At 59.8% G+C, this 27,798-nt stretch overlaps 1 protein-coding gene across 1 annotated transcript; it reads left to right on the top strand.

The window, feature by feature from the left end:
• The first annotated feature begins 1,285 nt into the window (after window positions 1-1,285).
• On the top strand, window positions 1,286-27,798 carry NPHP4 (nephrocystin 4). The gene is given in 33 exon segments (XM_049775408.1): window positions 1,286-1,424; window positions 1,849-2,001; window positions 3,892-4,067; window positions 4,852-4,916; window positions 5,183-5,338; window positions 6,541-6,677; window positions 7,485-7,666; window positions 8,815-8,941; window positions 12,009-12,179; window positions 12,965-13,091; window positions 13,876-13,937; window positions 14,484-14,573; window positions 15,065-15,195; window positions 15,415-15,606; window positions 15,788-15,975; window positions 17,529-17,689; window positions 18,642-18,822; window positions 19,472-19,597; window positions 20,125-20,327; window positions 21,449-21,559; window positions 21,561-21,587; window positions 21,589-21,642; window positions 21,644-21,684; window positions 21,803-21,881; window positions 21,883-21,987; window positions 22,336-22,425; window positions 23,611-23,764; window positions 24,075-24,160; window positions 24,771-24,856; window positions 25,461-25,632; window positions 26,644-26,823; window positions 26,912-27,055; window positions 27,614-27,798. Coding segments are annotated over 33 exon segments (4,233 nt in total). The 5' UTR covers window positions 1,286-1,289; the 3' UTR covers window positions 27,755-27,798.

The following is a 27,798-nucleotide window of genomic DNA, read 5'->3' as shown; positions in this document are numbered from 1 at the left end:
CTCTGTGCTGGTGTCACCCCAAGGGTATTTGAGCTGACCTCTGAGGGTAGATTTTGGCGGTATCACCCTTCACTTGTCCTTGAGGAAATGTGGCCTCTACAGCCCTTCTGTCTCCCAGTGGTGATGTGCTGGACTGTCCTGGACCCAAAGGCCCATGTGTTGTTGAGGGAGAAAGGGCTGTGAGGGAGAGGGGTGACTCTTTCTGCTCGTTCCCAGTTTCTATCCCCTGAAGCTGGAGTCTTGTTATACTGTCATGGATATGGAGGCCCAGGCAATCTCTGAGAAGCCATGACTCAGGTCCAGGGTCTTATTTGGAGTAGAGGGACTTGCAGAGTGGCAGAAGGGATTGCCTTGGGCTGCCTTGGGCCTTTGGTGGGCTTTCTGGGCTTCCCTGGGAAAGCCTGTGGGACCATCAGGGGCTAGACCCCTGCACAGCGGCTGTCTTAGAGGACCCAAACAGGGCGTGATCTTGACCAGCCCAGTGTTGAGGTTCTGGGGTGCTGGGATGAGGCTGGGGGCGGTTTGTCACCAGTCTCTGCTTAGCTGGGTGGCAGCTTGCATCCCTTGGACCCTGGTTGCCAGGAAGCTACGTTGCCCAAACACACCTTAACCGGCTCTGACCAAGGAAACTAGGGGTGTGGTTGTTCAGGGAGATCTGCTCTTAAACCTTAAACCAGTGCTCTAAGATGGGCCCAGAGGGGTGACACAGTGGTAGGGCATTTGCCTTGCATGCGGCTGACCTAGGATGAACCTCAGTTTGCTCCCTTGGCGAACTATATGGTCCCCCAAGCCAGGGACGATTTCTGAACGCAGAGTCAGGAGTAACCCCTGAGCATCACTGGGTGTGCCCTCCTCCCCCCCCCCCCAAAAAAAAAACCCAGTGCTCTAAGAGTCCCACACCCCTGTGCTTCCTGTTTCTGGGTTTTGAAATGTAACTTCAGGGCAGAGCATCTGCCTTGCAGGTGGAGGGTCTGGGCTCTGGCCCCAGAATTTCCTTGGTGACCCCGACTCTTTTCCTGAGACCCAGTAGTGGCCTCAGAGACCCCATTTCCCTCCCACCAGAATTGGCAGCAGTTGGAGTTCACAGCTTGTTGGCTGAGTTGGTCACTGAGCTGGTCAGCTCCTGGCCCCGCTGGCTGCCCCCAGATCCCTGAGCTCTGGCTGGTGCCAGGAGGTGGGTGAGGCTGCAGGAGGGTGGGGTGTTGGGCCAGGCCTGGTTGGTTGCAGTGTGTGGCAGTGCTGGTGGGGACACCGACCCCTCTGAGCACATCTTTGCCCGCAGCAGCAGAATGGGTGAGTGGCAGCAGGCGTTGGAGCAGAGTGTGGTGGTGCCCCCCCACCCCCAGAGGCTGCGCCAGCCCCCCAAAGAATCCAGGGCCTTCCAGTGCATCCTCAAGTCACTCGATGGTGCCCCCGTCACTCAGGTGAGCTGCAGAGCCATCGATTGCTGCTTGTTTACCCAAGTGTCCTCCGGCCTTGGCAGGGCTGGCAGTGCCTGGCAGGCAGCTCAGAGAGGAGCCGGCTCAGCGCTCAGTGGGTGCGGCAGGGCAGGGGGTGCACCGAGGGCCTGCGATGCCCCTTCTGTGGGACCCGCTGTCTGGATTTCTGGCACAGGGACCCACCTGATAGGGCGAACCCAGAACCCCAGGACATCTGTTGGGGCATTCAGCAAAGGGCAAAAAGTGCAGCTGAATTCTGGAAGGGGGTGTGGGGAGAAGGGGCTCAGCAGTGGTGTAAGGGTCTGAACATGTGTGAGGGGGTCTGAGAACAGGTACGAGGGCATCTGAAGACATGTCCATCTGTCTGCCCATCCGTGCTCATCACGGGCCGCTATGCCCCTGTCCCCAGGGCGTGCTGGAGTCACCTTCCGAGTCCCGCTGCCACCTGCGTGTGACGCTCTTCGACATCACGTACCGGCACTTCTTCGGGAAGACGTGGAGGACACCATCGAGGCCTGTCCAGTTCCTTGCAGGGTCTCCACCCAGGGTGGTCTTCAATGAGGTGCGTGCAGGGGGTGGTGCTTGGGGACAGTTCTAGGAGACCTGTGAACCCACGTCCCTCCCTCCCCACCAAAGACAAGAAGGAAAAGAAAAGACACCCCCCCCCCCACTGCTTCCCAGCTCTCTCCAGCCCTAGCTCAGCATTTGGCTGAGATATGGGTTTGATCCTCATCACCCCACTTGGTCCCCCAGCACTGCCAGAAATGAGACCTGAGCACCCGCACCCTTTCTCTGGAGGCTTCTTTGAGCCCCGAGTTCCTGAGGGACCTGGTCTCTTGAGGGATTCAGGAGAGTGTGAAGGGGGAACCTTTGATTCTGGCTCCTCATTTCAGGCTGAATGTGGCAGAGAGGGGGGCTTGGATCTCAAGTTGGGGTTACCTGAGGCTGCTTCTGGCCTCACTTGTCCACTGACAGCCCCCATGTGTGTGGGGGGTCAGACTCCTGCATGTAGGGCCTGCATGAGGACTTTAATTCCAGAAGCCAGTTCAGGTCCAGTTTAGGGAAACTGAAGTTCAGTTTCCTGAGAGAGCCCACACACTGCTGAGACTAGCTGCTGGAGGGGTGAGTGGGGACCACAGCCCCTCGTTTCCAGAGAGGTCTGCATCCCACCTCCCTGGAGCCGTGGCAGGGCACTGGGTCTGGCACCAGACTGCTGCTAATGCAGCGGAGACCAGCTTTGCCCAGGGACGGGCTGTCCTGCCAGTTGGCCTCCGTCCCTCCCAGGTCCTGGTGCCCAGACCTGGGGACTGAGCTGGGCCGAGCATAGGTGACCTGGAGACGTGCCTCAACCCTGCTGGAGTCCAGGTCCTCAAAGTGAGGGTGCTGATGAGCATCTGCAGTCAGAAGTGGGGGGCTGGTGATTGGCATCCTGGGCTCTGCTGAGACCCCCCATAATTGGGGACAAGGAATATTTACTGTGTTTAGAGGGGCTTGAGATGGGGTGTCAGCCTCTCCCTCATATTTACTGCCTATGTTGGTATGGCCTCATTGGTCATAGTGGCTTGCTGAGGAGATCCCCTGGGCATGGCCGGCACCCTGCTAGGGGACCAACTGCTCCTCAGAGGCTGCGGTGCCCTCACCTTACATGCGGCTGAGAAAGGATGAGAGAAGGTTTTTATGGGTCCCCCATTGCTGGAGTGTACATGGCCTCTGATCTCCCGTCTTCCCCTGCCTGGGGAGAGTCACCTGCTCTCAGGTCCTCAGAGTTGGCCAGTTCGGTCAGTCACACAGCCCTATTCCCTGAGCATCTAGGAGAAGCAGCTTAGGAGGTCCGAGCCCCACTGAGCCTGATTCCTTCTGAGACGGGCCTGAACCCCACTTGCCTGTCTGGTCCACATGCTGCACTCCAGCGCTTTGCCCTTCTCGGTGGCATATGTGTGTGTGTGTGTGTGTGTGTGTGTGTGTGTGTGTGTGGTCAAGCTCGTACTCTTGCTGCTTCCTTGGGGCTCCACGGATCAGGTGCTCTGGTTACAGACTCGCAGCCACCCTCAAGGGGACGAGGTGACGTGTTCTGCCTCCTCCCCTGACCCTAGAAACGCCCCTCAGTGATGAGGGCCTGGGAAGTCCATGTGCCGTGGCTGGTGAACATGGACACCATCCAAAGAAACTTCCGAAAACTCTCCTAGAGATGCTGGTGACCTGGTCCTGACTGCGCGGCCCTCCTGCAGGGCACATGGTCTGGCCTGGCCTGAGCAGGGGGCCAGTGTGCAGAGTCTTTGCAGAGGCTCTGGGAATCTGGGATAGGGACCCTGGATCCAGGATCAGGATCAAGAAATAGGCTGGGGGATCTAGGATCAGGAATCAGTCCAGGCTCCAGGAATCGATGATCAGGAATTGGTCCACAGCTGCCTCCCAGTCTGTCTGAGCTGGGTATCCCTCTCTGCCTCCACAGCCCCTGTATTTCCACACGTCCTTGGACCACCCCCACATCGTGGCCGTGGTGGAAGCAGTCACCGAGTCCCGGAAGCGGGACGGCAGCCCCCAGGCTCTGGCATGTGGCTTTGGGCTTCTTCGGCTCTTCAGTGGCAAACCTGAGTCTCCGAGCTCAGCCGCCTCGCAGGACAAACGGTAAGGCTGAGCATTCATGACTGGGCTCGGGGGGGGGGGGGGGCATGGTGCCACCTCTGAGCTGGCTCTAGCCTGGCTGACTGGCGGGGGAGGGTGACACAGGCCCCCCAGGCCAGGGTGAAGAGTTGGCTCTGTTCTCCACTCTGGCTCGATCCCCCACTGACGAGCTCCTGCCCGGACTCCATCTCCATCAATTTCATCCCTCTGCTCTGGCTCGATTTGTTCTGACTTGATCCCCTCTGCTCTGACTCGATCTCCTCCACTGACTTGATCTCCTCACCAACTCAGTCCCTTGTACTCTGACTTGATCTGCAGACTCGATTCCTTTCTCCGACTTGATTCCCCCCCAACTTGATCCCCTGCACTGACTGAATCCCCCACCCATTCGATCTCTCCTGCTCTGACCTGATCTCTGCTCTGACTTGATTTCCTTTGCTGACTTAACCCCTTGAGCACAGACAACCAATGCAGGACGGGGTGTGGGAGCAGCAGAATCAGGGGTGGAGACAGTGGCTGTGGCCCTATCCTGCTGCTCACCACCAGGAGGGCTGGACTCTGGACCCCTATTGGGGGATCTAACGCTGAGGATTGGAGGAGTCTCTTGGACACTTGCCCCGGCCCCTAGATGCAGGATCTCCAGAGCCCCCAGTGTGGAAACTTGAGGAAAAGCTCCCATTTGGGGATGCCAGCATCACAGGGCAGCTCTGGGCAGTCTCTGTGGGCATAGGTGGGTGTGTGGGCACTGTGCCTCAGGCCCAGCAGACAGCACCCCTTGTCTCGGCAGGCTGAAGTTGTACCACGGCACCCCCAGAGCTCTGCTGCACCCACTCCTGCTGGATCCCATCGAACGTGAGTTCCCCCAGCCTGGCTACCCTGCGTCAGGGGTGCAGTGGTGAGACCCTCCAGACGGGAGGGCTGCATCCACCCTCACAGGGACTTTGTGTGTGCAAGATGGCAAGGGTCCCTCGGTGGATTGTTCCAGCACACACCCTCAAGGGGGACCAGGGCCAGCCCTGTGCAGGGCATGGGAGCCTTTCTCCCTGTTTGTCCACCCAGAGGGGCTTTGCCACGGGGACCGAGGGTACAGGTGCAGCTCCCCTTGCTTTTGCTTGCAGATAACAAGCACCTGCACTCCGTGGAGGGCTGCTCTCTGCGCTACAGCCTGCAGCCACACCCGCCGCTCGAATCCGCCTTCCCACTTGTTCCCGAAAACCTGCTGCTGTCGGGTCACCAGCCTGTCCCCGGCCTGCTCCCCGGCCCCAGAAACCTGGGTAAGGCTCGACCCTTGCACGCAGCTCAGTGGGCTGCGTGCCTGTGTGTGCACATGGGATTCTGGCCAATGCATGAGCATTTCAAGGTGGAACTGGCATCCACTCACACGCATGAACATACATGAACACACGAGTGCACTAGACTTTCCCAGCATCTTGTAGGGCACTGTAAATTATCTTCGCTGTTAAATCCTTTGTTGGGTATTTGTGAATCCAAGAACAATTCCCAGAATGAGAAATTACTTTCCATCCCCTTGCCTCCTTTCGGGGGGAGACCTTGGTAATATTTATCCTCAGCAAATAATAATCCACACAGACAAGAAGGATAGGGTGTAAAAGATTGGGCAAAGAGAGCGAGAGAATCCTCTTGCAGCCGGCAGCTTTCGCAAAAGGACCCCTCTCCCCTGTCCATCAAGCTATTTATTGCCAACTCCACAGCGCCCCCACCTGGAAGGGCTAGGTGGGGCAATAGTCACAGAACAATCCTAAGGAAATACTTTTATAGACAACAATTCCAAGAATAATCTTATGGAAACTTTTTCATATACTACAGGGCACAGAGCCTTTGGGGCTGCAGAATTTTCCCATGGTCCTGTCACAGCCCCGAGGCTCAGTGGCTGCCGACCTGTTCCTTCTGGAAATTTCCAATCCATCCATCCACTTTGGTGGCTTGGTCCAGGCTGGGTAGCTGAGGGTTTAATCCCCAGAACTTCTGTGTTTTGGGGCCAGAGAGATAGTACAGTGGTAGGGTGTTTGCCTTGCATGCAGCGGATCTGGGATGAACAGTGGTTCGAATCCTGGCATCCCATATGGTCTCCCGAGCTTTCCAGGGGCAATTTCTGAGTGCAGAGCCAGGAGTAACCCCTGAGTGCTGCCGGGTGTGGCCTAAAAAACCAAAAGGAAAAAAAAGGGGGCTCGCACGGTGGCACTAGAGGTAAGGTGTCTGCCTTGCCAGCGCTAGCCTAGGACGGACCTGGTTCGATCCCCTGGCGTCCCATATGGTCTCCCAAGCCAGGAGCGACTTCTGAGCACTTAGCCAGGAGTAACCCCTGAGCGTCACCAGGTGTGGCTCAAAAACCAAAAAAAAAAAAAAAAGGAAATTCCGTGTTTCCTTCTGTGCTACAGCCCTGATGCCCCAGTTGGTTGGGGGAGGGAGGTGTCCCTCCCCCTGCCCAGGGTAGTAGTGGTCTCTGTTGCTCCAGGGGACGCCCTCCGGAAGCCTCGCCTTCAGAAGACGGTCACCTGGTACCTAGATGACGTGTCCTTCACCCTGTACCCTTCTTTGGAGAAGTTTGAGGAGGAGCTGCTGGAGCTGCTGACCAGCGACCACCTCCATGAGGTACCCACACACCCAGGCAGCCCCTCCCTCGCTCGGGTCCTTCAGCTCCCCAGTGCTGGCTATGGCAGGGTGGGGATGGGGCTGCCATCCTGTGCAGTAGCCACTTCGATCTCAGCCCTCCTGGGAAAGGTCTTTCCCTTTGTGGAGTCTCTGGCCAGACACTCAGGTGGTATCTTGGCAGGCGAGAACCTTTGGGCTGCGGAACTTTCTCAGGACCCTGTCATGGCCCCTGGCAGGCTCAGGGACCATATGGGGTGCCGGGAATGAAACCTGGGTCTGTCCTGGCTCGGTCGCATGCAAGGCAAACACCCTCCCTGCCGATGTGCTGTCCCTCTGGCTCCCTTTAAATTTGTTTCATACCCCGGATTCATGGGTTCTGTTGAGCATTGTTCCTGGGACTGAGGGGTGAAGGGATGCGAGATGGGGGCACGGTCCTGTGCTGAGGACACTTGGCTGCCCATGGGTGGGCCTGTCTTACTCGTCCCCTCCAGGAACTCTGAGACCTGCATTCTGAGCAGGCAGACCCATATTAACTGCCTTCCCTCTGCCTAGAGACATCCTCTCCCTCTTGTCCCATTGCCCCAGTGGGCTAGCCTTGGGGGCAGAGGCACTGGGAAATGAGGGGCCCTGTCACTGCCCTCCACTGGGGAGGGGTCTCTCTGTTTCAGGAGGAGCAGGATCCGGGGATCCGGGCATGGAGGGAGATTCTGGAGAATCTCACTCAACTACACAGGCTAGGGGGTCGGTTCCTTATAAACCAGAAACTGGGGGTCCCATCCCGCATGGTCCCCACACGTGTCTTCGTAGGGGGGCACCGCGTCGGCCGGTGGCACTCTGCAGGTCCTGGAGCGGCGGCTGCACGTGGGTGTCCACAGCGGGCTGGGCTTCGTGCACAGGCCCCAGGTGCTGGTTCTGGTGCCAGAGCGTGAGGTGGCCCTGACGCGCTCTGCCAGCTGCAGGAGGAGGTTGGAAGCCACTGCCAAGGCCAGGTAGTGCGCCCCCCACCGCTCACCCCGGTTTCTTCCCCTGTTTGATGCCTTGGTGGGTGGGACTCAGCCCTGGGATGTGAGGAAGCCCCTTTGTCTGTCTTGATATTACCTATCTATCTAAGATAGATAATATATCTATCTATATAATAGATATATGTAATATATATATATAATATATCTATTATATAGATAATATATCTCGGGGGTCTCTGGAGAACCCTGTGCCACCCTCCCCATGTGCCATGGGCTGGACAGGGAGGACAGGAGGACGGGGCTCTGCTCAGTTCCTGCCCATGCAGAAGGGGCATATGGCCCTGCCCTTACCTCTTCTAGCCACGCCCCTCTCCTTGAGCCCCACCCGGATCCTAGACCTGCCCCTTATTCACAGGTCCCTCCTCTCCCCTCCGAGCCCCACCTCCCTTCCATGAAACCTGCCCCTTGTCCCAAGCCCCACTCCTCGCCTCTCTGAGCTCTGCCCCTCACCCACCCCGCTCATCACACACAAGGCCTGCCCCCTTCCCACTTGCCCCACCCCTTACACCCCAAGCCCAACCTCTTGCCTCTGAACCACGCCCCTCCATCACATGCCCCGCCCCTTACAAGTCCCACCCTCCCCAGATGCCCCGCCCCTTTCCCATTCACTCTGCTCCTTATACCCAATCCCGATCTCTTGCCTTGGTGAGCCACGCCCCTCTCCTCACCGCCACACCCACATAGGTTCCACCCTCACAAAGCCACGCCCAATACCAAGCCACACCCTTTCCGTTTGCCCCGCCCCTTCTACCTAAGCCCAGCCTCTTGCCTCATTGGGCCACGCCCCTTTCCACCTGCCACACCACAAACCCCACCCCTTAGAGGCCACACCCACAACTAAGCCCCACCCTCTTCTGATTGCCCCGCCCCTTACCTCCAAGTCCCACCCTCACCTCCCCAGGTCAGGTCCCTGACTTCCCTGAATCCTGGCCATGCTCCTTCTGTGCCAGTGCTGGAGCTTTGGAGCATATGGTGGGCATGACACTGAGAGGGCAGAGCTGGGACTACCTGGGAGGGGCACACGCATGTGTCTGCACCCTTTCGCACATGTGCCTGGGGTGGAGGGTGTGTGGCCTGGGCACCGGCCTAACGTGGCCTGGCCTTGTCCACCCCAGCCCTGGCAACCAGGCTCTGGTGTCGAGGAGCCGCCTGCGACTGCCCGAGGTGGCCCCGCACCCCACCTTCACCATCGTCTTCCAGCTGGAGTATGTGCTGAGCAGCCCTGCAGCGGCTGATGGCCACGTAAGTTCCTGGCAGCTCCCTCAGCCCAGACTGCTGTGCCAGAGAGGCTGAGCCTTGGGCCCTGGGTGGGTGACATCCTTAGTGATGGCCCTGCGTGGGCCCTGGGAGCGGTGACTGACACCTGCTCCTGTTGCCGTGTAGACACTGCAGCAGGTGAGCTCAGGGGTCCCGGGGAAATACTGTTACTGAACCTGGTATCCCCTGATGCTCGGGGCTTATTGTGAGTTGTTGGAGGGAGGGGGGAATTGCTCCCCGTGGGGCACACTGACTGGCGCCACGCCAGCTGCGAGGGAACCCTGGGGCATGCACATGCAGCCTGTGGTCACTCGCCCCGTGGTGACCTGTTTCAGAGGGACTCGGGGCGCCGCGGAGGGAGGCTGGGGGACATGTCTCAGCATGGCTGGTGAGTCAGGAGTAGAGCTTCGACTCACGGAGAGGCTGGTTAGCAGCACATGGTGGCCTGGCAGGGGACCCTCAAACAACGTCAGGTCCCACCTGAGCGGTTGTGTTGGTGATGAGGAAAGAGGTTCAACCCCTGGCCAAGGCCTTGCACATATGGAGGTGCACAACCTTGGATCTTTCTCGGGGTGCCCAGGGGGTTCTTCCTACAGCTCAGAACTGCACGGAGGTGTCAGGGTTCAGGGCCTGCCTGAGGCCAGCACTGCTGGTGGGAACTTTGATGTCCTTTGCCCAGAGCCAGAGTCCACACTTCAGAAAGTGTCTCAGGATGAATGACAGGGACGCGTCATTCTGAGCTGGGGCGGGCACTCGCTGGGAAGTTTCCTGAAGTTTACAGTCCAACGTTTGCCTCAGAAGCTGAACCCTGAGACACTCTCTTGGAGCACTAGGGTGTGTGGGTGTTTCCCGAGCACTGTCCACATATCAGGGAGGACTCCCAAGAGCTGTCCATGTATTCAGGAGGACTACCTGCTGCCCCAATTCTTGTCCCATCAGTCCCTTACATTTTACTGCCCCAGATCATGGGCTGGAGCAAGGGCACATCAGATATAAGAGTGGGCTTGAGCAGAGGCCATTGAGGTAACTGGGAGGAGCACTCTAGGAGGAGCACAGTTAAGAGTAGCATATTTGGGGGAGGAGCACCATAGGAAGACCAGAAAGCAAAGAGCAGTCAAGAGCATAACTGAGGGGGCTGGGAAGGTGGCGCTAGAGGTAAGGTGTCTGCCTTGCAAGCGCTAGCCAAGGAAGGACCGAGGTTCGATCCCCCGGCGTCCCATATGGTCCCCCCAAGCCAGGGGCAATTTCTGAGCGCATAGCCAGGAGTAACCCCTGAGCGTCAAACGGGTGTGGCCCAAAAACCAAAAAAAAAAAAAAAAAAAAAAAAAGAAAAAAAGAGCATAACTGAGGAGCATTCCCAGGAGCAAGAGCACTACCAAGAGAAGGAGCATAGCTAGAAGGGGTACTGTAGGAGGAGCACTGCAGGAGGAGCACTGCACAGCCCAGAGCAGTGGTGGATGGAGGCCTAGAGACACAGCTGGGACATGGTGGGGGCTTCTCTAACTCCGAAGCGGGTCCTCCCTGAGCTCCCACAATCAGCACTGCCCAGCAGAAACCCCAGCAGTGCAGAAGATCAACAGAGTGAAAACTGGCGAGTGGCAGTCACAGTCAGTGGAGGCGAGAAGGGCACTGTGCCATCCAGTGGCAGCAGGCAGGGCAACGGGACATGGGACCGGCCAGTGGCCAGGCCTCGAATCATCAGACCCTGTGAACTGGCCTGGAAAGACTTGAGTCTGAAGCTTTTGAGACCCAGGAGTCGGGTCAGATCTCACATCCCCAGACGGCTTCTCAGAAGTCTGTACCACATATCCAGACTCCCCGGTGTCTGTATCAACAATCCAGTTTCACCACTGCTGGTGCAAACCCTGGCTTTGGGCGAGGCGCTCTGATCCAATTCGCCCCTCATGTGACTTCTGCTGTTTTCCATCAATGTGGTGCTCCAGTAGGGCTAGAAAATTCTGCTCTGGGGGCATGAACAGACAGACAGTCAGACAGACAGATGGACAATGTGAGGGGCTGGTGGCTCATTGCTGCTCTGACACTTCAGTGGGACAGCAGGTCCCTGGTGTCAGCTCCACGGCCACCATCAGGGGCACTGCTGCTCCGACTAGCTGGTGACCGCACAGCTCCCAGGGGAGCTGGCCAACCGACCCGCAGCGCCCTCCTGTCAGACGAGGCTGGAATTCCTGCCAACAAGCAGGGGAACCTGCCAGGGGTCCACTAGACGTCGGACAATCACAGAGAGGCCACAGGGAGCTGGATGATCAGAGGCGACAGGCCAGCAGGAGGCCCCCGTGGGAGCAAACCATCCCCACTGCAAACCACAGTGAATCAGCCACTGGAGGAGGCAGTCCAACCCCCTGGGGGGAGTCAGGCCAGCACAGGGGCCCAGGGTGTGGCTTTACTCACATCTGGTGGCCCCAGCGACACCCAGGCCAGCCCTGCGAGGCTTGGGAGCCCCCAGGGCTGCACCCGGAGGTGCCAGGGGTGACACCTGGCCTGCAACTGACCATGACCCTTCTCCTGCCCCTCCTCATGGAACCTTTGAAGAGAACTGGCTGCTGGACCTCTCATCCCAGTGGGGAGACCCGAGTCTCCTGTGGGTGGGCCCCAGCTCAGTCAGCCCGGTTGCCCCTCCTGGTAAATGACCGTGGCACCATAGCCACATCCGAAAACCACCTTTGTGGAACTAGCTCCCTCCTGTGGTGACTAGGGACATGACAGCAGGGATAGCTGCAGAGTGGGTGCTGCGTCGGGTGGGGTGCACCTGCATCTCACCCTCATCAGGGCTGCCGACACCAGTGCATGCTGGGATATGCACCCATATCTCCCCTTGAGCATGCTGGGACATGTACCTGCTTCTCCTCTGATCTGGCCCCTGTGCATGCTGGGATGAGTACCCGTACCTCCCTACACCAGATCCCTGTACATGCTGGGATGTATGTCCATATCTCCCCCGTGCACGCTGGTATTGTACCCGCATCTCCCCTTGTCCCCTTGTGCATGCTGGGATGTGCGTCCCGATGGGTGTTCACCCTGTCTGTCTCCTCAGGGTGCTGCTCCCTCACTGTCCATTATGCACATGGTCCGCTGGGCCGCCTGGAGCCCGCCGCCGGGGCCCGACTGCAGGACAGTGACCGTGCCTCTCCAAGGTGGCACCCGGCCCAACCCTTCTCGCTGCCTCGCATTCAAGGTGCCCTCGGCCAGCAGGAGCTCTGAGGAGGTAAATGCTGGTGGCTCCAGGAGGGTTTTCTGAGTACGACTCACAGGTGCCACCAGGGGGGCCCGCAGGAGACTGTCACAGAACCTGGGTCGTGACTGTGGCGGCTGCTGAGTGGTGTGGGGGGCCTGGAGCACATGCCCAGCATGCACAGGGACCCATGTTTGCCTTCTCACCCCATTGGGAGTGACCTCTGGTCCCCCCGCACCTCTGGGTGCTACCATTTTGGAGAGCAGTAAGAGTGGGCACATGCTATGTGTCAGTGAGTGGGGACACTGTCATCCTGGCGGGTCTCTAGAGCCTCTGGCCACCTGTCCCTGGCCACTCTGTCACTGTGGGCTGCCTGTGCCTCTGGGGGCAGGACAGTTGGTGTCTCTAGAGCCACATCCTCGGGTGCTCACACCCCTGTGTTCTGGAGTCAATAACTCGGACCTCTGCACCTGTCACTTGGTCTCCACCTCTTCCATTGTGTCTGTGGCTCTCAGGTGTCATTCAAAAGTGACCCTGAGGGGCTGGAGTGATAGCACAGCAGTAAGGTGTTTGCTTTGCACATGGCCGACCCGGGACTGATCTGGGTTCGATCCCCAGCATATCCCATAAGGTCCCCCAAGCCTGCTAGGAGTGACTTCTGAGTGCAAGGCCAGGAGTAACCCTTGAGCGATGCCGGGTGTGGCCCCAAAACAAAAAACAAACAAACAGTGACTCTGGACAGGGCAGAGCCATGACACAGTGGGGAGGACCCCCGTGGGACAAGGGAGGCTGACACCATATTGCCGTCTCCCATGCAGGTGCAGCAGGTAGAGTCAGGCACCATCCGGTTCCGGGCCTCGATGGACCCCGAAACACGCCCTAACATGCCCACGAGCCCTCGGCCAGAGCCAGAGCCGGAGCAGCGGGTTACCAAGAAGCCATCCAGTAAGTGCCTGGGGTGGGGGTGGGGGTGGGGAGCATGGCCCACAGGTGCTGCAGGTGAGTGGAGGGCTGAGTCCCTGTTCCTTCTACCTGTCATGCTGGAGGGATGGCCTGGCTGACACCTGAGCCCCTTTTTCAGGGCTCCCCAGATCCCTGACTTATGAGCGGTTCCTGGGATGTCTGGGATGGCGAGAGGCACATCTGGAGTGAGTGGCTGTGGGCTGGGAAGGGGATGGGAGATGAGTGGCCAGTAAGGGCCTTCTGGGGCTGCAGCTAATTTTGGGGTGCAGGTCAGAGTCGGGGTGAGGCCAGTGTTCAGGTATAGAACAAGTGTTGGTTGACCAGTGCTGGAGTATGGACCCACTGTAGGTGTAGACAAGTGTTGGGTATAGATCAATATTGGGATGTAGTCCCATAGTCAGGGTTGGTGTGTCCAGTTTCTGCCCATCAGGGTTGTGGGGTTCAGGCCTGGCCCACCCTGTGGGTCCCCCAGATCTTTCTCTGTGCTGGCAGGAGAGGCCACAGGGGTGCTGGAGACCCTCTCAGGGGGATTAAGCTGGAGGGGAGAGGAAGTCAGGGGGGAGGGTTGTTTCGAGTTCCCACACATCTATACTGGGGTCCATACCTTTCCTAGGTCAGTCGCGTTGACACTGGGGTCCTCCTCTTCCCTGGATCCTCTGTCCTCTCTTTCCCTGCACAGATCCCAGAGTATTGCTTGGGCCTGTGCTGGCAGGGGTGGGGTCTGGGACCTGCAGAAACGCTCCTGTGACCCATTTCTCCCCAACAGGCCCGTCCACGCCTCCACCCCAGAGGCTTGCCGCCCCCTACGACTCCCCGATGGGGCCTGGGGTAAGTTCCAAGTCAGCTGTGACCAGACACGAAGCTGACTCAGCACTAGGCTGGTGTGGATGGGGTTCCCCATGCCAAGCGTGGTGTGGAAGCCACCGGAAGAGGCTGCACAGCCCTGAGATGTGTGGCTGGTGCCCTGGGCTGGCACGGCAGCCTCAGGACCCCTAATTGTGAGGGACCCCAAAGCAGAGGCAGGAAGGCAGGGGCTGGACAGTGTGAAGAGGTGCTCTGTACCCCGATACTGCCAGGAACCTCACCACGCCCCGCAGGTCCCTCCTGTCAGTCCCAGTCTTCAGGAACAGTCCTTCTGCTGCCCAGCTCTTCATCTGTGGTCCAGAAGTGCTGGGGTCCTCAGTGCTTCACAGGGGAATGGGGCGGGAGAGTCCCAGGCTTGGGGCAGAGGATCCCCTTCCTTCCTGCACATGGGCCCTTCCACTTCCATGAACCCCGAGATTCCTGGGCACTCAGGGTAGTGCCTCAGCACCAGCAGTAGAGGGCAGAAACGGTGGACCCCCAGGCCATGCTCACCCCCACTTTCTTCCTTAGCTGTCCCTCTCCCAACTGGCTGCGTCCCCAGCTCAGCAGCACTGCGATGGGTCCCCCCGCCCCAGCTCTGAGACCGCCCCGGCCCCGCAGGTCAGTCACACCTTCCACTATCCTGGGCCCCTCGCATGGGAGTTGGGGGTGACCGTGGTGGTTTGGGGATTCCTTGGGCTGAAGTAGGAAGCAGGCTTGAAGGGCATGTCTGTGCCCCAGCCAGGCAAGGGGGCAAGACATCACCTTCTCTTTGGGGGGACTGGGAACAGAGTCCTGTTGGGGGACATTGTTTTAACAGTTGCTCTAGGGTCCCCTACACTGGCCACCTTGGGGGAGCTGTTCCCAGGTACCCTGATCTCCCTGCTGCTCTGATGCTAGAAAACCCTGGGGCCATCCATCAATGCCGAGGGTTCGAGGACCCTCAAGTGGCTGCCCTGGACAATGCCAGTTCAGACAGAGCCAGGCTGGGCCCTTTCTGTCTCTGCCCCTGCCTTGCCTTTTGCTCCCATGGCAAGGTACCCCCAGGCTGCCCCCACAGAGGGGCTTGGGGTCCCCACACTCCCAGGCTCCACCTGACGGTTTGGCTGCAGGAGCTGCCATGGGCCGGGGCCGTGTCGCACCTGGAGGCCGAGCTCAGCCCCGCCCAGCTGCTCCCTGGGGTGACGCCACCCTTCGTCCCGCTGCTGCACGCCCCCATTGCTGCAGGGACCCCGAGCCGCGGGTGAGCAGGGGATCTTGTGTGTTTTGGGGGATTGGGTGGACCCTGTGGGTGTGCCTGGCATCTGGTCTCTATGGTGCCCTCTGAATCCAACCAACCCTCTGAGCCCTCTGGATCTTCTGAATCCTCTGACCCCCCCCTGAACACTCTGACTCTCCTGAACCTTCTGAACCCCCAAACCCTCTGAACCCCCTGAAATCTCTGACCCCTCTGAACCCACAGCCTGGGGCGGAAGCCCTCTCGGGCAGCCTTGCTCCGGCTCCAGGCCTCAGGCTGCTCCCCAATCCTGGATGCCGAGCAGCTGCCGGCTGAGGACGTGGATCCCGTGGGCCCCGTGAGCTTCAGCCCCCGAAAGGAGGAGGCGGATCCACTCCAGGGCAACGACATCCTCCTGTGCTTCCTGGCCTTCAGCCGGTGAGGGCGCGCTCGGGCTCCCCTCCAGTCCCTTCCCTGCCCTGTGTCCCTGCTCCAGACCCTGCCCCTCTGCGTGACACCATATGCCGGGCCACACTGCCCGCCATCCCTGGCCCCTGCATTCAGTGCATCTGAGCTTCTCCCCCAGCCACCGGTTCACTCAGACTCTTGTTGGATCCAGGGTGCCCCAGACGCCCCAGGGGACTCCGTGGCCCTCGACCATCTACCTCACTTTCCAGTTCTACCGCTTCCCCCCGGCCACCACCCCACGGCTGCAGCTGGTGGAGCTCGAAGGGTCCGGGGATGGGAGCTCGGGCTCTGTGTCCCACATCCTGGTCCCAGTTGCCAAAGACCCCTCCTGCCACCCAGGTACGTGTCCTGCAGGCTACGGACAAGACGCTGGGCCATGACTCCGTGTAGTGGCTGTGTGCTGAACATGCGCGTTGTGTTTTGGTTTGGGGGCTATACACCTGTGCTCAGGGCTTGATTCCTATTTCTGTGCTCAGGGAGGCTCGGGGGACCCTGTGTAGTTCCAGGATGGACCCCAGAGCTGCCGCGTGTACGCTGGTGCCTTTCCACTGTCCTGTTGCTCTGTCCTGGGCTGGGCTTCCCTTGTATAAGGAGAAACCTGATACTCCTGGTCTTGGGGTTCAGTGTTGGGGATCAGCCCCAGTCCTGGGAGCCCCATGACCCCCTCATATAGCCCCCTCCAGCCCTTCCACTAACCCGTTTACTTGGATGCAAATCTCAGACGCCCATCTGTCTGTCCATCCTTCCTTCATCTTTACGATGAGCAGTCTATTGCTTCAGCCTGAAAACTTGGAATCTTTTCCCAAAAGTGCAGAGTCCCTTGTATTTTTGGCTAGAAGAGCAGCATGTTTCTCACCTCTGGATGGCCCCACCCCTCCGCAGGGTCAGCAGCGGCATCCCTGGCCCCAGGCTCCGGCAGGCCTCCACAGGCACCACTGGCTTTGCTTCACGGTCTCTGCTTTGCTCCCCCTGGTTGAACTTAAATGTCCTTTAGTTTTGGCCTCCCCCCCCCCCCCCCGCTGGACTGCCATCAACTGCCCTGGGTGTTTCCGGAGGAGACCCTGTTCCTCACTGACATTGGCAGGCAGCCAGGGTGCCATCCGTTACCTGACCCTGTCCCTCCTTTCTGCCCCACCCTGGTTCCAAGTGTCCTCAGGGCTGGGTCCCTGGAGTTCCGTCTTCTCATGTAGTGGGTAGGCGCTGTTGATAGGGCTAGAACAATAGCACAGCAGGGAGCATGATTGCCTTACACATGACCAAACCAGGTTTGATTCCCGGCATCCCATAGGAGTAACCTAGTGTTGAGTCCTGGGTCGGCTGTGTGCAAGGCATTCACCCTACAGCTGTGCTGTCGCTCCGGCCCCCATTTGTTTTGTCTTTTTGGGTCACACTCAGCAGCACTCATTGACTACTTCTGGCTCTGTGCTCAGGAATTGCTTCTGGCAGGCTCAGGGACCATATGGGATGCCGGAAAAAAAAATTTTTTTTTTTTTGGGTCACACCCGGCAGCGCTCAGGGGTTACTCCTGGCTCCACGCTCAGAAATCGCTCCTGGCAGGCTCCGGGGACCATATGGGATGCCGGGATTCGAACCAATGACTTTCTGCATGAAAGGCAAACGCCTTACCTCCATGTTATCTCTCTGGTGGATGCCGGAAATTTAACTGGGGTCTGTCCTGGGTTGGCTAAAGGCAAGGCAAATGCCCTACCACTGTGCTATCGCTCCGGCCCTCCCCTTGGAATCCTGCTGCTGCTGTTGCTACTCTGAGTTGAGGGAGATAGGCTCTGGGCTTCTCCTAGGTGGTGCCTGGGTCCTGAAGGTTTTTGGGGGGCTAGCTTGAGCTGGGGGGCTCCCTCTATGCCAGGCCCGGCTCACTCGTGCCTATCCAACAGGGGCTCCGGGCTTCCAGCTGCAGTACAGGGTGGACCATGGCTTCCTGCGACCTGGGGAGCTGGGCCGCTTCGCCCACTACCTGGCCACGCACAGCCTGCAGATCGACGTGTGGGACGGGGACTCTCTGCTCCTTGTGGGATCCACCGCGGCACCCATGAAGGTAGCACTCGTGGCTGTGCCCATGCACTGGCCCCTGGCACTGCCTGCTGGGCTCTGCCTGCCCAGGAACCCACCCTGGGCTCTCCCCGGGGCAACTTTCGTGCCATCTTAGCTCTGCTCACGCAGCTTCCAGGCTGAGGGCAACTGGGGTCCTTTTCCCAGCCTCTCAACATTCGTCCCCCTGGACCCCGAAGCCCAGTCCGCCTGTTCTTTTGGGGAGGGTACCAGCCGACAGGCGCCTCTGTGCCCTGCAGTTGACACCCTTGGGCACCTGGTACAGACTCAGGCTTTGGGGTAATAATGCTCCCCTCTTTGTGGTCTCAGCACGGGAGCTAGACAGTTGGGGCCAAGACCCCAGGGCGGGCCCGGTATCCAGGAGCAGAAGCACCTGGGTTTGGGGGTGTTTTGTTTTTCCAGCCGCTGCCTCTCCTCACCCTGGGCTATGGCCTTTCTAAGCCCTGCAGTGGCTCTCCCTTCCCTTCCCCTCCTCTTATTTCCCCTCCCCTCCTTTCCCTCCCTTCCCTTCTCTTTCCCTCTCATCTCTTTCCCTCCCATTTTTCCCCTCTCCACCCTTCCTCTTGCCTCCTCTCCATCCTCTTCCCTCCTCTCCTCCCCTCTTCTCCCTTCCCCTCTTCTCCCCTCCCCCATCTTCTCCCTTCCCCTCCTTTCCCCTCCTCCCCTCCTTTCCCCTCTCTCCTCTCTTCTCTTCTTTCCCCTCTCCTTTCCCTTCCTCCCCTCTTCTCCCCTTCTCATCTCCCTTCCTCTCATCTCCCCTCCTCTCCCCTCCTCTCCCTTCTTTTTCCATCCCTCCCCTCCTCTCCCATCCATCTTCTCCCCTCCCCATCCCCTCTTCTACTATCCCCCCTCTCATCTTCCCTCCTCTTGTCTCCCCTCCCCTCCTTTCCATTCCCTTCCCCCATCTCAACATCTGGGTTCCCCTCCTCTCTTGGCAGCACCTGCCCCGCCAGGGCCGCCCGGCCGTGCAGGTCTCACTGGAGCTGGACGTCCTGGCTACCGAGTACATGCAAGACACCACGGTGCTGAGTGGTGACTTGATTGGCCGTGGGGGCATCAAGCCCCTCGGTGTCCACACGGAGTTGAGGGGCCGACTGCACCTGACCATGGCCAATGTGGGTGAGTGTTACAGCCACCTCGTCCCTGCCAGCCAGAGTGTGCACCCTGGGAGAAGTGAGTGTGTGAGGGCGGCACACACAACTGGACTTGGAGGGTCCAGTGGTTCAGCCTCGAGCCTGCCCTTGACCCCAAGCTGCCATGCCCCTAGCTGCTTGGTGGCGCTGGCTTGTGCTTCTCTTGGTCTGACCCCAGTCTCGTTCCTTGGCCATCTTGGCATCTGCAGGAGGTTCTGCTTCCAGAGGGTTCATGTCAGAACTGCCTCACTCTGCGATGTTTGGGGGGGCATATGCCTAGCTCAAACCTGGCATAGATATGCTGGCCAGATGCCCAGGGCCCTGGGGGTGTGACCCGACAGAGCCCCGTGTCCACCAGGGGCAAGTGGTTGGACGGGCTGGGCACAAAGACAGCAGGCTCCAGTGTGGGCCCAAGGCTCAGTGACAAGCAGATGCTCCTGGGGGCCAGTGGAAGCCTTTGAGCCTCTGTCCACCCTTAATGGGTCCCTCAGGGAAAGCAGCAGCTTCACCCTAGGGCTTGGGCCCACCCGATGTCCGAGTGTGGCCCACAAGCCACACCACCCCCAGGTTTGTAGAGCCAGGAAGTGGGTTCTGAGCCCCAAGCCACTGGCTCTTCCTGTCTGTCTCTCCCATAGGCCGCCTGTGTGAGCGAAGCGCCAGGGCCGACAGTGCCGGGCCATCGCCCCAGACCCGTGTCATCTCCAGCGATGCGGCTGCCAGCTTCTCGGGCAGCGGCCTCCTCTTGGCTGGGGGCTCCAGATGTGAGTGGGTGCTGGGGCCGAGGGAGGGCAGGCATGTGTGGGCGTGTATGATGGATATTATGTTGGCTACACAGCACGAGCACAATGCATGATCATGCACACATGAACATGTCTGTGGGCGCACACAAATAGCATCTGGAACATATATGCACGCAAGGCACAATTTTCACACAGGTGCACACATGAACATGCACACAGATTACGCATGTGAACACATGTTTGAAACAAACAGTGCATTGTGCGACGCATGTGAGCAAACCACAAAGTGACAACCTTCATGGGCCCTTGGATTTTCCTGAGGTGGGACGTGTGACAGGAGTCTGGAGTCTGTTCCAGCCACTGGGAGAAACTGAGGCAGAGAGTGGTCAGGGCAACTAGGGGTGCTGGGAGCACTGGGTGGGAGCCCCATCACGCAGAAGCTGGTTACAGGGGTCAAGGGCGCACTGGCCTGTGGGTGTTGGGGCCTGGAGGTGCTGTGAGTCGGGTGCGCTTGACCTCATGCCTGACCCCGCTCCCCCAAACTGCAGCCCTGAAAAATGTGGTCCGGGCCCAGAGGCTGGCAGACGTGGCCTCTGACCTGGCTGCCCTGCTGGTCACTCCCCGGCCGCAGGAGCGCGCTGGGCCACGGGCAGCTGAGGCTGAAGCCCTTCGCCGGCGCAAGCTGGACCGGATGCGGGCGGTGCGGCTGCGAGAGGCCGGGCAGGCTGGCGCCCGGGGGACCAGCATGCTGGTGAGAGTCCCCCCACCAGGACTTGGGTTCCCCTCTGAAGCCTAGGATCCAGGGCCCCTCGGGCTGGTGGGTCACATGGGCTCAGGCCCTCGGCGCGGTCCTGGGGGGATGGTGGACTCCCCTGGAGTCTTGGGCCGTTAGGGGGGGTCATGTGCCAGTCTCTGTTTTCTGCCCAGCTCGAGGACAGACAGGGCCATGTGCCCTCTCAGGGAGGCCCTCAAGCTGGCTCCTGTACCCCTGGGGATCTGGCAGGGAGCTGCCCTTGGTTTGAGACATTTCCCCCTCTGGCCTGGACGCTGCTCCCACCCCTGTTCCCTGTGCCTCACAGCTCGAGTGTACCTCCCCTCCACATCCCAGACTAGGGGGTGGGGCCTGGGTACTGGGCAGGGTGGAGCCAGGACAGTGGGTGATGGGGAGAGTGGAGAAGGAGGAATAGAGGGGGGCAAAGAGACAGTGGAATCAGAGACAGGGAGATGGAGAGACAGTGGAGACAGAGATAGGGAGAAGGAGGGACAGAGGGAGACAGAAAGACAGAGGGACAGAGAGACAGAGACAGGGAGATAGAGAGACAGGGAGATGTAGAGACAGAGGGAGACAGAGACAGAGGGAGATGGAGAGACAGAGGGAGACAGAGACAGTGGAGACAGACAGGGAGAAGGAGGGACAGAGAGACAGAAAGACTGAGAGAGATGGACAGAGGGACACAGAGACAGAGGGATAGAGGGAGACAGAAAGACAGAGGGATGGGCGACCTGGGATGGACCCAATTTGATTCCTGGCATCCATATGGTCCCCCAGCCTGCCAGGGGCAATTTTTGAGGACAGAGTCAGGAGTAACCCCTGGTTGCTGCCGGGTGTGACCCAAAAACCAACCAACCAACCAACCAACCAACCAACCAACCGACTGGGACATAGGGAAACAGAGAGACAGTGGAGGCAGAGACAGGGAGACAGAAAGACAGGGGTAGAGGAAGACAAAAGAGCAGGGACAGAGGGCGACAGAGGGAGACGGAGAGACAGTGGAGACAGAGACAGAGGGAGATGGAGGGCCTTGGACTACAGGGGTCATGGAGTAGGGACAGACAGCAGAGATGGCACCATGGTGACCATCCCCGCCGCAGGCCCGGCAGCGCGCTCTGGCCCAGCACGCCCGCGACCTGCAGGTGGTGGCGGCCTACCGCGAGCGCACCAAGGCCCAGAGCATCGCCGATGCCCTCAGCCGGGCTGTGACCCGCCCGCCACACACTCCACGCCACGATGGGGCACCGCCGAGTTCTTCGAGTTTGCGCTCCGGAACCCGCACCACGCGCCGCACAACGGTGACCATCGAGATTGATGACCCCAGAGCTCAGGTGCGGCTGCTTGGGGTCCCTGGGATTGAGCTCCGAAGATGGGAGAGAACGGGAAGCAGACGGACGGATGGTCAGGGAGGGGGGAGAGGCCCGGGCCCATCGTCCCATCCTGTGTGTCCCCAGCGTGGTCGTGGACAGCCGGGAGTGGCGCCATCTGAAGGCCGCGGCTGGGCTGCACACACCACTGGAGGAGAACATGTTCCCCCCCGACGAACGGCCGAGCCCCACAGCTCTACCTTCGCCCCCGGGAGACAGCCCATGTCCCCTTCAAGTACCAGAGCTTCTCGCTGGGCCGGGCCCACTCGCAGGTGTGTGTCCAGGACCCCACCAGCTCTGCTTGGAGACCAGTGACCTCACCCCTGCTCCCAACTTGTCTGCCTCGGTTTGGGGTTCGATCCTTTGAGCCGGATGTAGGGCTAAGGTGCCAGGCAGGGTGAGGTGAGGTACATGAGTGTGTGGGCAGAGGATGGGTGGGGGAAGACAGGATGGGGTGAGGGTAAGGGCTCTAGAAGATGATGCAGCCCCACGTCCAGCCGTCCGCATGGCCCCATTTGCTCTGGGCTGTACCTGCAGATGCAGTGGTCAGTGGGTGCCCTGCAGGTGGCACGGGCGGGGGGCCCTTTATTCCAGGCTGCCCTGTTTCCCGTTTCCCACAGAGCCCAGGCATACCCAGCACCGAGAAGGATGCAGATGTGGGGTCCCCTGTACCATCCCCCACATCCGGTGACACGTCTAGGCAAGTCCAGGTGAGTGTGGGCTCAGCATCCTGGGGGTCCCTGCGCGTGCATGCATGTCAGGTCACACCCTGGGCCCTCTTGGAGCTTCTGGGGACTTGGTCCTGGAGGGGCAGTGCCTAGAGTGGCATAGGGGGTGGGCAATCTCCACTCCCATGTTGCCAGCCGCACCCCTGCCTGAGGCCCACCTGACAGTTTAGGGCTCTGTGGGGGTAGTTACGTGCCTGTCACCCTGAAACCACCTGTTTGTCCAAGGCCCTGCCCCTGCCTTCCTCTCTGTATGTCCTTTGTCTATTTTCTCCTTCTTAATCCTGTAAACACTGGTACAGGCTCTGCCCCTTGCCTCCTGCATTCCCTTGTCCCATCACTCTCCAGATGCCTGAGGTCACCCCCTTCTGCCCCCCCCCCCCAACATTCTCTCACCTCCCTCTGCTTGTCCCATCGCTGCTTGTCTCATGCTGCTTGTGGGGCAGACGGTGCACTGGCTCTCTCCTTCCCCTCCCCTCCGGCCTCTGCAGGATTCCCCCACAAATACTTCCCTAACTATTGAGACTGGCCAGATCCCAGATCTCTGCTCTTCCTGGGTGAGGGGAGCCCCGCCTTGTCCCCACTCCCCCATCACCCCCTTGGCAGCTCAGTCAGGGAAGAACAGGTCGGCAGGGACACAGGTTTTGGTTTCTCGAGGGGACACGAGATGGGGCTGCTGGGGTCTCACCCCAGCAGTGGCTGCTCCCTGGTGGGGTCCCCAGCCCTGTGCTCCCTTCTGCCATCACACATTACTGCTGCTCGCCTGGAGCTGGAAACTGGCCACCTCGGTGCCTCAGTTTCCCCTTTACCTCCAGAGACTCCTGTGGGTCCCCCCAATTGCCAGTTGTTTTTGACTTCTCGTTGTCGGGGTGCATAGGTCTTCGTTTTCCCTGAATTCGGTGCCTCCTGGGGGCGCATTGTGTCCAATCCTCCCTTTTGCTAATGAGAATTCTCACCTCTCGTCAGCCCCCATGGTCTGTCTTTACTCTTACTTCCAGGGCACTCTTGGGGTGCCCTAGACCCCTGTGTATTGTGCCCAGGCACCCTGTTGTGTGAGGTTTCGGGAGGTATTATCAGTGTGAACTCGGCCCTCTCAGTTCCTTGGGCCCGGGGTGGGGAGCACCTGGCCGGGCAGAACCTTCTAGAAGCGTTCGTGCCTTTTGCCCGCAGGTGGTGTTCCGCGCGGCTGGCAGACCCCTGGCTGTGCTGAACCTGACGGTGGCCCCCCAGCCGCATGCCGTGGACCAGGTGTTCCGCTTCTACCAGCCCGAGCTTACCTTCCTGAAGAAGGCCATCCGCCTGCCACCCTGGCACACGCTGCCAGGCAGGTGCCCATCCGTGGTGGTCTGCTGCTGGGGGGTGGGGGCTACCACAACTTGGGCCCCGGGGCCAGGGCGTCCCTGTCCAAGGCAGCACTGCTGGATGTCGGGGTTCCCTGGTCTGACTGGTGCCCAGTGCACGTGGTTCTGGGCTTGTGCCTTGTGTGACTGGCACACTTTGGACCGGGGAGGTTGGGGGCTGCTCTGGCTGCCATGTGGGCATCTCGGGGGTCCAGCCCAGCCCCCTCGAGGCTCCCAGGTGGCTTTCCCCGGGGACCTGTGGGAAAGGAGGTTGTGTCTGCTTGCCCCGGCCAGGGGCTCCTGTGGGAATGCCGGGGGAGGAGCCCCCAGTCCACGTCCGATGCAGTGACCCCAACGTCATCTGTGAGACGCAGAGTGTGGTGAGTCCGGGCCCCTCCCCTGCGCTCACCTCACGTTTCTTTGGTACGCTCAGGGCTGGTCCTTTTTGTCTGGCTCTGGAGGAGAAAAGCAGGAGGCTGGGCCCAGTAGCATGGTGGGGTGGGCGCTGACCGGGTACACGGCTGATCTGGGGTCGGTCCCCAGCACCATACGTGGTCCCCCGAGCCTGCCAGGAGTGAGCCCTGAGCAGTCAGGACTGAACTCTTGAGCACAAAGCCAGGAGTAATCCTTGAGCATAGAGCCAGGAGTGACCCTGAGCACAAATCCAGGAGTGAGTGATCCCTGATTAGAGCTAGGAGTGAGCCCTGAGCCTGCCAGATGTGGCTCAAAAGGAACAAGGAAAAGGCAAGAAGCCTACTGCAGAAGGTGGGGTGACCTGACTTGGGGGTGCGAGGCAGGTCTGGGGGTGATTCTCGACTCCCCAGCTCACATGAAGCTGGAAACTGAGTCAAGACTGAATAGTGACTCCTGGAATCGAACTCGTCCCGGGAAGGGCCCTTCTCATGCCTGGATTTTGTTTCTCTGCCGTTGGGGTCAGGGGTGAACGGTCAGATGGAACAGGGGGGCTCACAATGTACCTGCTTCTGACAGGGTCCCGGTGAGCCTCGGGATGTGTTTCTGAAGGTGGCCAGTGGCCCCAGCCCTGAGACCAGAGACTTCTTTGTCGCTGTTTACACGTGAGCAGGCGGCTGGTGGGGAGCAGGGTCTGGGCTGTGGGGTCTCGTGCTCAGAGTGGCCCCAGGGACACCCCAAGGTGTCTTTTCAGAGAAATGGGTTGGGTAGAGCAGAAGAAGAGGGGAAGGACCATGGGTGGACCCTGTCTTGGGTAGGGTATGGGTGTCCTTGTGCTGTTTGGGATTTGGGGTTCCCTTGGGCTCTCCCCTGAACTCGCCTCACCTAGTGGTCAGGCCCAGCCATTGTACGTCATGGTGAGTGAGTGTTCTAGCCTCACCCGTGGCCACAGATCCTCCCTGGGGCTTTGTCTGTCTGCCATATTGTCTTTTTTTGGGTGCAGTGCAGCAGCTGACTCTGACCCTGTGGCTGGCAGTGGCTGGGCCCAGGATACCACCTACGGTCCCCACAGTTCAGACTTCTGCCGGGATGGGGGACGGGGGTGACTGGGCAGGCTGAGAGCACGGTGTCCGCATCCTCTGTCCCCCCAGTCCCATTCCTGGCCCCTCTGCCCCCTTTTCTCATCCCCTGCGTCCCCACCCAGTCTCCCTTCACTCTCTCACCTTGGATCCTTTCGGGGTTCTCAAACCCCTGCGTCTGCCCATGCAGGGACCCCTGGCTGGCCACTCCTGCACAGATCTGGGAAGTCCACGTACACTCCCTGCAGCGTGTCGATGTCTCCTGCGTCACCGGCCAGCGGACCCGCCTGTCCCTGGTCCTGCGGGGGACACAGGCCGCCAGGAACGTGAGGGCCTTCACCTCGAACCCCCAGGAGCTGACGGTACGTGTGCAACAGTTGTTGGCCTTTCAGGCACAGACCCACAGGCCGGGCTCAGCACCCTGGGAGAGGTGCTGAAACTGGAGCTGCCATGACACCCCGTGACCGCCGCAGGTTCCCCCTGTGTGTGAGGCAGTGTCTCATTTCCACGGGACCCCCCAGTGCAGCTTGGAGTGGAGGGCTGTGGTCTAGGGGGACTGCTAACCATGACTCACCCCCTCACTGTCACCAGGCAAACACACGGTGCCATTCTGACAAGTAACAGTCTGCGGCATCATCGCATGATGGTGTAGCCTGTAATGTGTAGACATGTGGTACTGTGACACTGACACATCCTGACCGACACACTGGGGCAAGCTGTGACATCAGGGTGCACGGTGTGACACGGTGGCATTCTGACTTGCCATGACACACTACGATGTTCTGACTGACAAAGTGTCATGTGGTTACGCCCTCATGTGCCGTGAAATGCATCAGACCGATACTGTGACGCTCCCGAGTGCTGTGCTGTGAGAGCCTGACACCATGCCACACCTCGACACCTCGGCAGATGCAGTATCCTACCCTCACTGACATGTGACACTGTGACTGACACCCTGCGACATTCTGACTGATGCTGTGACCCCCTGAGAGAAACAATGTGACATCTTGACTGACACGCTGTGACACTCTGATATAATGTGACCCCCTGACTCACACAGTGTGACCCCCTGTCTGACATGGTGTGACCCCTGACTGACACACTGGGACACTCCAACGGATACAGTGTGACACTCTGGCTGACATGATACGTTGTGTCACCCTGACTGATGTGTGACGGGCCATGAGGCTGGTCTGGCCCGAGACTTACAATTCCCTGGGGACCCCTGAGTGGGCACAGTGCTGGGGGCTGCCTCGGCGTGGTCCCCCACAGGATGTAGCCAACCTGGACTCAGGCTCCTGGAGCTGGGCCATGGCTGGGGAGTTCTGGCACCCCTATCTGAGCTGAGGACCTCGCCCCTTCTCTCCTGGGAGACGGACCCCCAGGGCGTGTTTGTGCTGCCGCCTCTCGGGGTGCTGGACCTGCACGTGGCTGTGTGGCCCCGGCGGCCGGGCAGCCGCTTCCTGCTCCTGCACGTGGTCGACGTTGACTGGCACCAGCTCGTGGCCTCATGGCTCGTGGGCCTGTCCTGCCACCCACCGGTCATCTCCAAGGTTGGCTGGGCTTGGGGTTGGTGGGGCGTGTGCGTCCCATGACCCCCCAGCCCTGCAGGGCCCCCTCATCCCTCCTCCCTGCCTGCAGGCCTTTGAGATCCGGCTGGCCGTGGGGGACAGGCAGGGGGTGCAGAAGCGCATCACCTACACCAACCCGTACCCCGGCCCAAGGGCCTATAACCTGCTCAGTGACCGGCCTGACCGCCTGCGCTTCCGGGAGGATGCTTTCCAGGTGGGGGGGCGAAGGGGGTGGCTGTGGGGTGGGGGCCCCAAGTTCTGCCCCTCCCAGGACCAATGACGTGTGGGCGTTCAGGTGTTCTAGGGTGTGGGACCCCCGAGGAGAGTGGACCCAGGAAACTGTCAGGAGGCAATGTTCCTGCTCTGATTCTGTATAGGCAGAAGGGGGGGCCCATCCCCATCCCCCTTATTGCTCTCTGCCCCCTCCCACTCCCCATGGGTTTGTGGATGGGAGGAAGGACAGTGTCCGACTGTCCATATGCTCCCCCTCGGTCAGTGCAAGAGCCCCGTCAGCAGGAGGCTGTTCTGGGGGTGTCCCGTCACACATGAGGCTTAATTCCCAAGAGAGGCACTTCCTGGGTCTTTGGACTCCTCTTCTCGCCAAGTCACCTGCCTTTATTTCTGGAAGAGACAAGGGGCTCCCTTACCAGCGTGTGTTTCTGGGAGTTAGGGCACCCTCTGCACTTGTTCCCTGGAGTCAGGGTACTCTCCCACCTGTGTGTGTTGCTGGGTGTTGGGGTGCCGTTAGGGGCTGACTCCCGCCTATCTGCAGGTGGGGGCAGGGGAGACCTACACCATCGGATTGTGCTTCCTGCCGGCCACCAGCCCGGGAGAGGAGGAAATTCTCATCTACATCAATGACCACGAGGACAAGACTGAGGAGACTTTTTGTGTCAAGGTCATCTCAAAATGATGGTCAAAGTCAAGGTCATCTACATGACGATCTAGGTCATACAC

This window comes from Suncus etruscus, chromosome 6 (genome assembly GCF_024139225.1).
Source record: "Suncus etruscus isolate mSunEtr1 chromosome 6, mSunEtr1.pri.cur, whole genome shotgun sequence".
Classification (NCBI taxonomy): Eukaryota; Metazoa; Chordata; class Mammalia; order Eulipotyphla; family Soricidae; genus Suncus; species Suncus etruscus.
Note: the sequence above shows the minus strand (reverse complement) of the source record. Positions and strands in the feature narration are given on the sequence as shown.